At 35.8% G+C, this 12,299-nt stretch overlaps 1 protein-coding gene across 2 annotated transcripts in view; it reads left to right on the top strand.

Annotated features, from left to right (window-relative positions):
* LOC114646609 (inner centromere protein A-like) overlaps nucleotides 1–11,866 on the top strand; it is a 62,053-nt gene extending 50,187 nt beyond the window's left edge. The window contains exons 12-18 of one of the 2 annotated variants that reach the window (XM_051923250.1): nucleotides 2,502–2,622; nucleotides 5,455–5,577; nucleotides 6,554–6,732; nucleotides 8,427–8,520; nucleotides 8,589–8,717; nucleotides 9,317–9,467; nucleotides 11,493–11,866. In XM_051923250.1, the coding sequence (XP_051779210.1) occupies nucleotides 2,502–2,622; nucleotides 5,455–5,577; nucleotides 6,554–6,732; nucleotides 8,427–8,520; nucleotides 8,589–8,717; nucleotides 9,317–9,467; nucleotides 11,493–11,698 (1,003 nt within the window). In that variant the 3' untranslated portion in view covers nucleotides 11,699–11,866. Of the gene's footprint in view, nucleotides 1–2,501; nucleotides 2,623–5,454; nucleotides 5,578–6,553; nucleotides 6,733–8,371; nucleotides 8,521–8,588; nucleotides 8,718–9,316; nucleotides 9,468–11,492 lie in introns of those variants that run through there. The other variant, XM_051923249.1, reaches the window with a different exon arrangement.
* Nucleotides 11,867–12,299: the final 433 nt, after the last annotated feature.

Below are 12,299 nucleotides of genomic sequence, written 5' to 3'. Positions count from 1 at the left end.
AATGCTGTCCAATTTGGTGGGTCAGGGTTGTCATTCAGCACCTCTTCAGATAAGAGCAAGCCACGATTGCGTGCCACGTTATGCAGCACGTTACATGCTTGCACAATGCGACACACTTTCTGTGGACTGTAGAGCAGCAGATTATTGGATTGGAAATGCTTTCTATTTACCTAAGCAAATGAATTCTCTGAAGGTACCTTTATAGTGTAACGTCTGCATGGAGTGCTGCAATGGATAGATTCATTGCTCTTGGCTGTTTTGAGGTGACTCTCAATCCTTAAAGTACTGCTTGGCTTTTGCCATACTATTGGAGTCCCTGGCTGATTAAACTTGTCAAGTCTCATTGCAATAGCAATGTGTATGCAGTTAACTGCTCTGATTTATATCTGGAAAACCTGACATTGCTGCAAATTGCAGCTTTGAGGTTTGACAGTTCAACCACAGTGTAAGGAATTCTTGTACAGTAATCCCTCCTCCATCGCGGGGGTTGCGTTCCAGAGCCACCCGCGAAATAAGAAAATCCGCGAAGTAGAAACCATATGTTTATATGGTTATTTTTATATTGTCATGCTTGGGTCACAGTTTTGCGCAGAAACACAGGAGGTTGTAGAGAGACAGGAACGTTATTCAAACACTGCAAACAAACATTTGTCTCTTTTTCAAAAGTTTAAACTGTGCTTCATGACAAGTCAGAGATGACAGTTCTGTCTCACAATTAAAAGAATGCAAACATACCATCCTTTTCAAAGGAGTGCGCGTATGGAGCCCTGAATGTCAAAGTGAGAGAAAACCAAACAAATCAATAGGGCTGTTTGGCTTTTAAGTATGCGAAGCACCGCCGGTACAAAGCTGTTGAAGGCGGCAGCTCACACCCCCTCCGTCAGGAGCAGAGAGAGAGAGAGAGACAGAGGAAAACAAACATCAAAAATCAATACGTGCCCTTTGAGCTTTTAAGTATGCGAAGCACCGCGCAGCATGTCGCTTCACGAAGCAGCTGCACACAGAAGGTAGCAACTCTTTCAGCATTTTTAGACGAGCGTCCGTATCGTCTAGGTGTGCGAACAGCCCCCCTGCTCAATCCCCCTACGTCAGGATCGGAGAAAGTCAGCGCAAGAGAGAGAGAGAAACAAAAGTAAGTTGGGTAGCTTCTCAGCCATCTGCCAATAGCGTCCCTTGTATGAAATCAACTGGGCAAACCAACTGAGGAAGCATGTACCAGAAATTAAAAGACCCTATTGTCCTCAGAAATCCGCGAACCAGCAAAAAATCCGCGATATATATTTAAATATGCTTACATATAAAATCCGCGATAGAGTGAAGCCGCGAAAGGCGAAGCGCGATATAGCGAGGGATCACTGTATATCTGAATGATAAGCAGATAATACCATCACATGCAGCTCGCATGACTCGGTGATGATTGCGAAATATGTGATTGGTCATCAGTAATGATGCAGCGCTGTGTCCGCACATTGAAAGGACAAACCACAAAGGTCATGTCTAGAAATACTTTGTTCCTGAGGCAGGAATTTGAATGCATGATTGTGTGACTTGTGTGTGTGTGGGGTGTTTTGTTTTTTTTTTTAAAACACAAGCTTTTGTTGTTGCCATTTTTGTCCTCTTATGGAGGTAATTCAGGAATAGATTGTTACACAATGTGACAAATAAGATGTGAGTTGTAATCGCATAACATGTTCTTTTGATGAATCAACAATTACACATATAAGACATTGGAATGTGGGAGAAAACTACAGTCTGACAGTGCTTCTAACACTTTTAGCAAGTATACATTAAGGAAGTTTTGGTTGAAGTGGCTATTTGACTTGTCTACACCAGCAATGAAATAAGCTGCTGCAGTTAATACTCGAATAAAATCTAGTGTTTTAATACTTTGAAACGCAAATGATCTCACCATTAATAAGACCTACAGGTGCTGGTCATAAAATTAGAATATCATGACAAAGTTGATTTATTTCAGTAATTCCATTCAAAAAGTGAAACTCGTATATTAGATTCATTCATTACACACAGACTGATGTATTTCAAATGTTTATTTCTTTTAATGTTGATGATTATAACTGACAACTAATGAAAGTCCCAAAATCAGTATCTCGGAAAATTAGAACATCAATTAAGACCAATGCAAAAAAAGGATTTTTAGAAATGTTGGCCAACTGAAAGGTATGAGCATGTACAGCACTCAATATTTAGTTGGGGCTCCTTTGGACTGGATTACTGCAGCAATGCGGCGTGGCTTGGAGTCAATCAGTCTGTGGCACTGCTCAGGTGTTATGAGAGCCCATGTTGCTCTGATAGTGGCCTTCAGCTTCAAGCTCTTCGCTTGAATAATGAAGGTTCCTTTAATAGAAATGCTTTTAATGTGATTTCTGTTTGCCATGGTATAGAGTATTGTGGAATTTCACTGGTATTAGCATTGAACACAAAAAAATCTGCTTGTGACATTCGTAGTGCTGTGTGTGAATGTTTACTTGTGGATGTTTCAGGAAACGCGAAGAGCGTTTGAAAAAGGTAACTGAGGCCCGTGAGCGAGAGGAGCAGAAAGAAGAAGCCAAAAAAAGGAAAATTGAGCAAAAGTTTGCCCAAATGGAGGAAAAGAATGACAAGGTGAGTCTTGTATTCTCAACTTATGAGAAGTTATTAGTGTGGCTTTTAATCAAAGTTTTGTTGTACTAATATCATAGCAGAAACTTCATCTTGATCCTAGCCATACTAAACCAATATTCCATCAGGAAAGACTGAAATCAGATGAAGTGCATATTCTTGTCCTGTAGCAGTGATATTGGGAAGTGCATTGCAACTGGAGCGCATTTTACTTCTATGTTGTCTTCTGTTTCCTCTTATGATGTTTAGTTGTCTTTACAAACTGTTGCTTACTTCAGAACAGAAGAACATTGATACCTACAATTGAACTTATTTTAAAATTCAATACTTTTTTGAGTATATTGGCTTATTTTGAAGGTTTAATGTTTTTATTCTGAGCAGTTTAGAGTTCCACGGCTTACTCATAGATCATAGAATTTGTTTTTTTAAGAAAAACATACCTATTGAAATGTTCTTATGAAATTTTAGCAATTACCGATAACTTTATGGCATAAACATAATGCCTTTTGAGGAGTTTGTTGTGCCTGTGTATGTGTTTCCTGTTTTTAAAATTTCATGCCTTAAGTATAAGGTTAATTTGTATTAAATGTTTTTTTTTTTTTAAAAAGCTTCCAGTCACTGAAATTAAATGTTTAAAACGTTCTCAAGCATGCTTAGTTCACTTCAGGTAGGTAAGAGCTCATCTGTACCTCAAGTCTTAATAATGGATAGCATGTCAATCCGTTGCAGAGCTCACTGGTGAACACGGTTGCACTCATTTTGAGTTTAAAATTCCCAATAATTTCCCCAGTTTGTTTCTGCCTTATGCCCTATCCTAGCTGGGATAGGCTCCAATATCCACTGCAGCCCCGTTCAGGAATAAGCAGGTTAGTAATTGACTAACGGAAACATAGTCCTTGAGATTGCAATATAAAAATTGTTATAATCTCTAATTTGTGTGCCATAGATGCAAGATGAGCCAAATGCTTTGTCGTTAAAGGACTAAAATTATTTTGGATTGCACATCCAGCTCAAATTCATTTCATCACGGTTTTAAAAATAAGTGGTAGCCAATTGATTTGTGTCTTGCAATTTTTGTGATTGGTACAACTTGTAGCTGGTGCTGCTTGAATGGGGATTTTTGAATCTTTGTCATTGCAAAGTATGGCATATTTAGATTAGGAACTCCTAAATTGTTTCTGAATGAGTGTGTTACTTTCACAGGACACTGTCATGGACACATCTACACCCCACTTATGATTGGTTGCCCCTTGTGCCCTGCATAGGCATTGCCTCTCTGTGTCCATATTTTGAATTCGTCTTAGATAAGCAGGGAATGGACAGCCAGCTATACTCATTAGGTTTTACTGGATCAATGTGAAGACTCGCATTCCTCATTAGGGCTCTGCATAATTTCCTTACCCAGGTGAAGATGTTGCATATTAAAATGGTGGAAAGTAGCATCTTGCTGGTAACCTTCGCATGCATTATTCATACATTTTTATTTCTAAGCATGCACCATAATGTTGTAACCATAACGTTACAAAATTAGTAGCAGTTGAACTTGATAAAGCAACCATGTAGGATTTAAAAAAAAAAAAAAAAAAAAAAATCTGCCGTACCACAATGAAATTCAAGCTCTGATACAAATTTTAAAGGTTTGTTTGCAAGTTACTTTGAAGAGATTTTGTGAATTTCTTGAAGTCTATTTACTAATTTTGTGTGGCACAGATTTTGAATTGCAATCTTGTTGGAAAACCAGCTTCTTAAACTAAAACCAATTACTTAACAATTTATGAATACATAAACCATTTGTACATAAATTTAGGAGTCCATAAATGTATTTACCTCCCAGTTTGTACATAACATTTAGTCTTCAAAAGTAACCACCCTGCACCAAAGATTCAGTGTTTGCACATTAAAGATAAACGTTTTAGAGATCACATGTAGTCTGTGCTATCGCTAAAGCTTTAGATGTGGTATCATAGGGTGCTGCCTATATATGAATGTTTGGCTAATGTGGAAGTCTGGTATTACTGGCTCCATTTTATTTTGGCATGAATATGTAGACTAACCACAGGTATAAGGAGTTACTTGGTTTGAAACCTTTCTGGATTTTTACTAGGGGGCTTTGCTCGCCTACCCCTCTGGACCAGCGTTACGCGCCAGCCACTTTGTCTCTGCCGCTCACGTTGTGAAGGGGAGGGGGGGGGGTTAAATGCATCCCATGGAGACCTTCGCTCCTCCAAACCCTTCCCCCCCCCCCCTAAACGGTGATACAATGGGAAACGAGAAGTCTCTCTGAGAAAATCACGCCTCGTATATATTAAAAATCTTGGAAGGAGACCAGTGTATCTTGCATTGCCGTTTATTAAATAAATGGAAAATTTCTTTTCATGAGAAAACGGCTATCTATGTCAAGCTTAGATATATACATTTAAAAAATGAATGCATGGACATTGCTAATTTTCCATGTTGTGTTTAAATATGCAGAATGTATTTGGGGTTTGACATGAACAAATGTAACACCTACTTTCTACTGTGACAGTCTGCTTAGTCTTACAGGATGGTGGCTGTAGCACATTTTGGAATAATTAAAAGAATATGTATCTAGTAAAAAGGTAATGCTTTTCATCACATATCCTAATTTATTGCATAAGCGTATATTCCAGCATAGCTCATTATGTGGATTTCCTTACATCAAGAGATATGATTTAAAGTCTGCTATATACTGTAAGGTTTAGGCCTGTTTCTGAGACTTGTAATATTTTGCCCATGGTACTTTGTAATTTAGAAATCAGTTAAGTATGTGGCTCTTTTTGTGTTTACTTAATTCTTGAAGTTATTTTACTTTAGATACGTGAGGAACGGATTGCAGAGGAGAAAGCTAAACGCAAGCTTGCTAATAAGAAAATGGAAGAAGTAGAAATTCGTCGTAAACAAGAGGAAGATGCAAGGAGAATAAAGATTTTGCAGGCTGTAAGACCCTCTGTGTGCTTTATATTTTGTTGGGGGAAAATACAGGTGACAAATTGTAGCTGTGGCCCTTCACATTAAGGGATGGGAAGGTTACCACATTTCTATAATATACTGCGGTGAAATTAACTGTTATTACCCTGCTTCATATATTAAATCCTATAACATTTGTTTTTTACTAAGTATAAAAGAAAGCAGTCTGGATTTTAAGACTGTTGAGCATTAGCATAGTATGTAATAATCATGCAAATTGGACATCTAGCACCTCAGTATAACTATGGAGGTGGTCGTCACTATGATTCAGAGCTATTTCACCCCCTAAAGAGGACTTAGTCTGAAATATGAAGATGACTGTCCTGTCTGCAGAAAATGCAGAAAGTAAGTTGTTGGGGAAAGAGTGAAACAAATTGAATTTAATGAGTCAAATTTGAGACCATCACCTGCTGCTATAAAGTTAATTCAAGGAAATCAGTTTTTTGCTGTTTTAACTGGCTAATCGTTCTCCTTTATAAAGCTTTAGTGTTATATGCTCTTAAGTATTTGATTACACATGCATTGCCCTGATTTTATGTTATTCACAGGATGATCAATCTAGTATGTTTTAATCTGAATCATTCATATAAATCTGTTTGTCCCGACTAATGAATGAGTTAAACTTCTTACAGTAAACAGATTCAGCAGAACCGAGTCTAATGAAACAAGTTGGCAAATATTTTAAATAACGTTACAACAGGACTTGAAATTTGGAAAGGGAAATGATACCTGTACAAATTTAATTACCGCAAGTTTAGATTTTAAATGTTGTGTAATGATTTCAGACTACAGTATACTAGTATTTTTAAAAAAAGTGAAAAGGAACCAAAAATTTTGCCTCTAAACATGTTGATGGGACGATATCTAAATTTCACATCTTGCCATGGTGCAAGTATAATTTTGTGATTAAAACCTGATAAAAAGCACTTCATTATGTGTGTTTTAGGAAGAAGAGGAACGAAAACATCAGGAGTTTCTTCAAAAGAAGAGAGAGGAAGAGGAACAAGAGCGTCTAAAAAAAATGGCTGAAGTTAAGAGACTTAAACAAGTAGAACAGGAGAGACAGCTTGCTGCAGAGAAAGAACTCCAAAGGAAGAGGGAGCAGGAGCGCATTCGGATTGAACGGTATTCAGTTCATGAGCAAGAAAATTCTGCACCAAATAGGGTTTTGATAAGTAGCCTGAAGTTCATCCTCTTAGATGCATGTCGAGTAGCTTATTTAAAATATACTTTAGTCTTGAGGAAATATTGTAAATATATTTTGGTATATTGCCCACTACCTCAAAAAACTCAATGTGCCTTGACAAGGTAGCTTGAAAGCCAAGATAAGTAGATAGATAGATAGATAGAGTATTCATAATTACTATATGAGACACTGTGGCAAGTGCTTTTAAAACTGACTAGTAGTCATTTGAACATTTTGTTGAATTAATGATTTCTAAATTAGATCATCAGTTTAGCTGAGAGACAACACACACAAAAACCTTAATTTTATCCTAGTCCATTTCTGTAATTAAGACCAGTCTAGTGACCTTAAGATGTTTAAACACTTAGCACCTGAAATGATTGCTAATAATAGGGGTTTTCCTATTGGTAAATTGCACAGTTGCAAAAATGTCACCTTCTAATATTGCAACAGTTGTACTCTAACAGCATCCAAGACTTTTGATCTCTCACATAGTTCTTCTGCATGGGCATAACTTACTGTACAATTTAGTCCCTAATATATATTTATATATTTGAAAGCAGCAATTTAAGCATTGGGTGAAAAAATATAAAGATGTATTCCACAGTGATGCTTTTTTTTTTTTTTGTGTGTGTGTAGTAAATGTCCAGAATAAACGCTAGAACCAGTATTTACCAGACATGCCTCCCAGTGTGTTTTTGAATTGCATTCCTAATGAATTCATGAGTGGTATTCAACTGTTTTTTTGTCTGTCCTTGCTCTTTGATTTTAGTTACATTTCAAGAGAAGTTGTTCATGGTCAGTCTTTTGTCCATACCTTATTATAATGACGAATTTACTCCCCTCTTTGCTGTGATTGGGTTTGAAAACCATTAAGGGCTTAATGAGCAAATTTGCTCAGATTAGGAGTTTGTCATTCTTGGTAAGCTGTAATTTGGAACACGCGTGCTCTTTCTAATCTGTTCAAACCTACAAATGCTGGATTGTGGAAAAGCAGGTTTTTTAATTTTGAGGAAAAGTCTTGTGTGAAAGCTGACATATGAAAATATACATTATTATAGGTAACATTCTTTTATATTACACAGTACTCGAATGTGTTAGCTGGGAGGTTGGCAGCTGCTTATGCTATTCAGTTGTGTGTTTTTTGTGTTTTGGGTTTTTTTTTTTTTTTTTTTTTTTTTTTTTTTTTTAATTTTAAGATGTTAGTTTGTAGCCAGAGTTTTAGGACTATTCGCTTTAGACAGAATTCAGTGAAATCAGGAAGGCACATTCTTTCTGTTTTTTTCTTCTTTAATATGTACTAATAAAATTGTTGAGAGTTAAGGTTTTCATTTCTCTGCTGTTTTCATTATGTGCAGGCCATGATTTTGCTTTATTTTGGTGGTGATGTATATGATAATGTTTTTATTGTAATTGTATTCTTAAAATGTAATTAAATGTGGTGAGCACTACATAATCTATAGTGACTAATGAATAATATAAACACCTGTTGTATTGAGCTGTGTATTAAACATCCTAGGGAGTGAGCTTGCATAAATGTTTCAACCATTCAACTTTATCTAATCCTATATTTTTCAGGGAAGAACAACTTCTTCTTGAAAAAGAAAAGGCTGTTCAGATGGAGGTTGAGAAGGCAGCTAAAGAAAAAAAAGGCTTTATTGGAGGCTGCCAAAGAGAAAGAGAGTCTACAAAAGGAGGCAGATGAAAGAGAGAAATTAAGGGCAAGTGTAACTATTCCATCTAAATTAATTTGGCATTTTTGTGCACCATAAATAATGAGAATCTTTTTTAACAGCAAGAACAGCAGCACAAGGCTAATTTGGAAAATGAACTCAAAGAAAACCCCAAGGATGAGAAACTGGCAAAGGAAAAACCAGATACCTCTAGCAGTCATAAGACTTTGAACATTACTGTTGATTTAGAGGTAAGCTTTGACAGAATGCATTTTCTTTAGTTTTTCCTCAACTATTGCTGTTAGAATAGACATTTCTGTGGAGATGGCCAAGGGACAGATTCAGGTACATTTTTGGGAATGCTAAACATTTTTCAAATATAGTAAGATTAAAAGGAAACGAAGCAATACATTATTAAACGTTTTTGGTAAGAAGTGTAATAGCTACAGTCATAAACAGACACATGAGCATACTTGTATTAAGAGGGGGGAAAAAAGAAAAGATGGCAAGGAATTTGCAAGTGAGAGGATACATCCACATTGACCCTAATTGTAAAATTGGGAGTTCTGTTTTAGGACTCTGCTGTCTTAATTTGAGTACAGGTTTTATACAAACTTGTTTTCCATTTTAAAATAAGACATTTCATATTTACAGTTTAGTGCTTTTGTTTTTAATTGTAGACATTTTTTATTTTGATAAATATTCTTTTGTGAACTTCACAGTAGATGCTATAGAAACACTAATGTCTTAAGGTTGCCAGGAAAAGGTCGTTACCCCTCTATACCCAGAACTAGATTGAGTTTCAGAATGTTTATCTGATCACTGTTAGTCATTTTTTCTTTTTTTGTAGAAGTCTCCTCAGTCATATGAAATGACTCCCAAAGGAAGCAATAAGACTACTGCACGTTTAGATCCCGAAAACTATGGGATGGATCTAAACAGTGATGATTCAACTGATGATGAAAGTGCTCCAAGAAAACCTATTCCATCCTGGGCAGAAGGTGAGTTTCATGCTTCAAGGAATTAACTTTAAACACCGACCCCCCCCCCCCCCCCCCCCAGGCTTTTGGAGTTTGAGTCGTGCAAGCATTATGCATTTAAGTGTTTGTGGTGTAAAATTTTATGAGTAACTTTAAATGATTGCATTTCTTGAAGCTTTTGGTGAGGCCGCTGATGAATGAATTTTTTTTGCACTAACTACTTGCTGTTTGTGTAGGGGCTAAAATAAAAAGTGAGAGACCAGTGATGGATCATTCTTATCTGATATTGCCTTCTCGGAGGCTAATTTTCAAATGTATTTTGCATATAAATAAAGGAAAAAAGAATAAAGACCATATTGGAGTTAATACTGGTTTAAAAAAAAAAAAAAAAAAAAAAAAAAATGCGAGAAAATGTGTATGGAATCAGTTTGAATGTGTTTCAAATTTTCCTCATGTTCTAAGTGTTTCATATATGGAGCAGAAATTCTGCTTAGTGTATTTACTGTCATAAAGGAAAGTAGCAGATTTTGGTATCTGGGGCATCTTTTCTACCTTGTCATTATCAGATGTATTTCATTAAATGTGTTAATTTTTGTAAATCATATTATATATATGATTTTTTGTTTCTACTCTGGCATTAACGTCTGGGATGTTGAACATTCTGAAATCCATTACATTGTTCTACAGATACTTTGTAATCATGAATAAAGCCTCCTTGTGTGCCAGATAGAAACACAGATGCCAACAAAACTCCATTGCATACAGGTCTGTTCGAAAAGAACCCCAAGTGGGTCCAAATCCTTGGGTAAAGGCAGATTGATGCAGTAGTGGATTGCCAAAGTGCTTTCTGCACTGCTTCAGTCCATAGTTTTTGCTGGAATACAGTGGATTTCTAACACTTTGAGGAATCATTAGTGAAGACTGACAATTACACTTGGAGGTCCCATTAGAAGTAGAGGGAGCATATTTTAATCAAGTATCATTCAACGCAACCGCTCGACAAAATTCCCATAATTATGGTCGATAGATAGATAGAAATGATCTGAATAGTTTAAAAGTGGATCAAGAATTAATTTACATTTTGCATTTCTGAGGGTTTGTGTCTGTGTAACCATAATAAGCATATCACACTGCACCAAAAATTTAGCTTAGCAAACTGACATTACACAATACTCCATAATTTAATTGTTGCAGGCATTTGAGATGGAAGGGATTTTAAGATGTATCTGCATTTTATAATTTTTCAGTCCAAAATTTAGGGAAATGGTCCTTACTGTGAAACTGTCTGAAATCAAATATTACAAGTATGGTATTATGAAATTCTGCTTTTATTATAATAAGCATTCCAGAACTGTGTACTTGTGACTGAAGAGGTATTGGTCTGATACATGCAACATTATATGAAATGTGAGGAAGATTTCAGTTGATAGAAAATACCCATATTTACCAAATCACATTTAATATAAATCAGTCTGTAGTGAATTTCCCAAAAGTGGAAATTTGTTTGGTCCAGAACTGTTAATAGGGAAGTACTGTATATAGAAATTACTATCAAATATAGTTTGCCATTTTTAATAGGTGAAATTTTTAAGATTGTTAGACAAGATGCAAAATGAACAAATTGTGCAAAACATTCAAGTCGCAAATTAAGACAATAAGCTTACTCCACAATATTAAGATTTTATAATTTCTGAGACAAACATGAGTTTTGTTAAACCCTTTCAAATGCAGGATATTTCTGAGCCATTGCCTATGAGTGTTAGAATATTAGCACAGACTTGATCTTATTTTAAAGAATGGATCTGAAATATTTGAAGTGCATCTTGGTGGACATTTACAGAATGTATTGTCAATACTTAATGAACAGTATTCATTTATTCAGCCATGCACCTTTACTAGTGTTTGTCAGTTGTGTATAGTATAAATCAAGCACTAAGTTCAGATCAGTATATTTTTAATTTTAGGAAGCAGATTTTTAAAATCCACAAATTGTTTGCTGTGCCATTTACCTGCTACTTCTGTTTATATGTCCTCCTTCTCCTACAGGGCGAAAGCTAAACCAAGCAATAATGCATCATTACTATAATCCCCCTGATACTGACAAACGATATGGTAAGATAGAACCACCTAATCTGGAGGAAATTTTCAGTAAAAGTAAACCCCGATACTTGAAAAGAACAAGCTCAGCTGTGTGGAACTCTCCACCAATGAGGAGCAACCTCCACGGTGTTTCAATCAAGTTCACCCGTTAGACAACCATGGACTTGCTATTCTCCCTTTTTCTTTAGTTTTAATGTAACTTCGTTTGTATATACTTCTGTGTGTTTTTGTTTTTTTTTTTTGTGGTAAAAATAGTATTTTATATCCGATAATTGGAAAAGAATCTTAAACATGAATTAAATAAAATGGTATACAAATTGTTGTGTGTGTTTGTTTTTTGTGTGTTAAACAATTTAATTATAAAAATTGACTTAGTGTTATGCTTCAAGAACAGTTAATCTTTCAATGCTGTAGTCAAATCCGTACAATTAATCAATATGGGCTGTAACATTTCAGATTTAATCACATTCCAAAAATATGCCCAAAGGGGTGCAGGTGTAAGACTGCACCAACATTAAACTTTATGATGTTTGTATAGAATGAACAAGCTACTTTTTGTTTCCCCAAAACGCATCTTACTATGCCACTTAACTAGTGAGTATAAAGTGATACTTTATTAACCCCGTCCTGAAATTACCTACAAAAAAGCTTAACACATTTGGGGTTGATAAACAAACAAAAAAAGTTGATTGGCAGTGCTTTCACCTTAGGGCCAGTTTATACTTCACACTCAGAACGCATATGTGCACGTAT

The sequence above is a fragment of the Erpetoichthys calabaricus genome, chromosome 2, assembly GCF_900747795.2.
Source record: "Erpetoichthys calabaricus chromosome 2, fErpCal1.3, whole genome shotgun sequence".
Lineage (NCBI taxonomy): Eukaryota > Metazoa > Chordata > Cladistia > Polypteriformes > Polypteridae > Erpetoichthys > Erpetoichthys calabaricus.
Note: the sequence above shows the minus strand (reverse complement) of the source record. Positions and strands in the feature narration are given on the sequence as shown.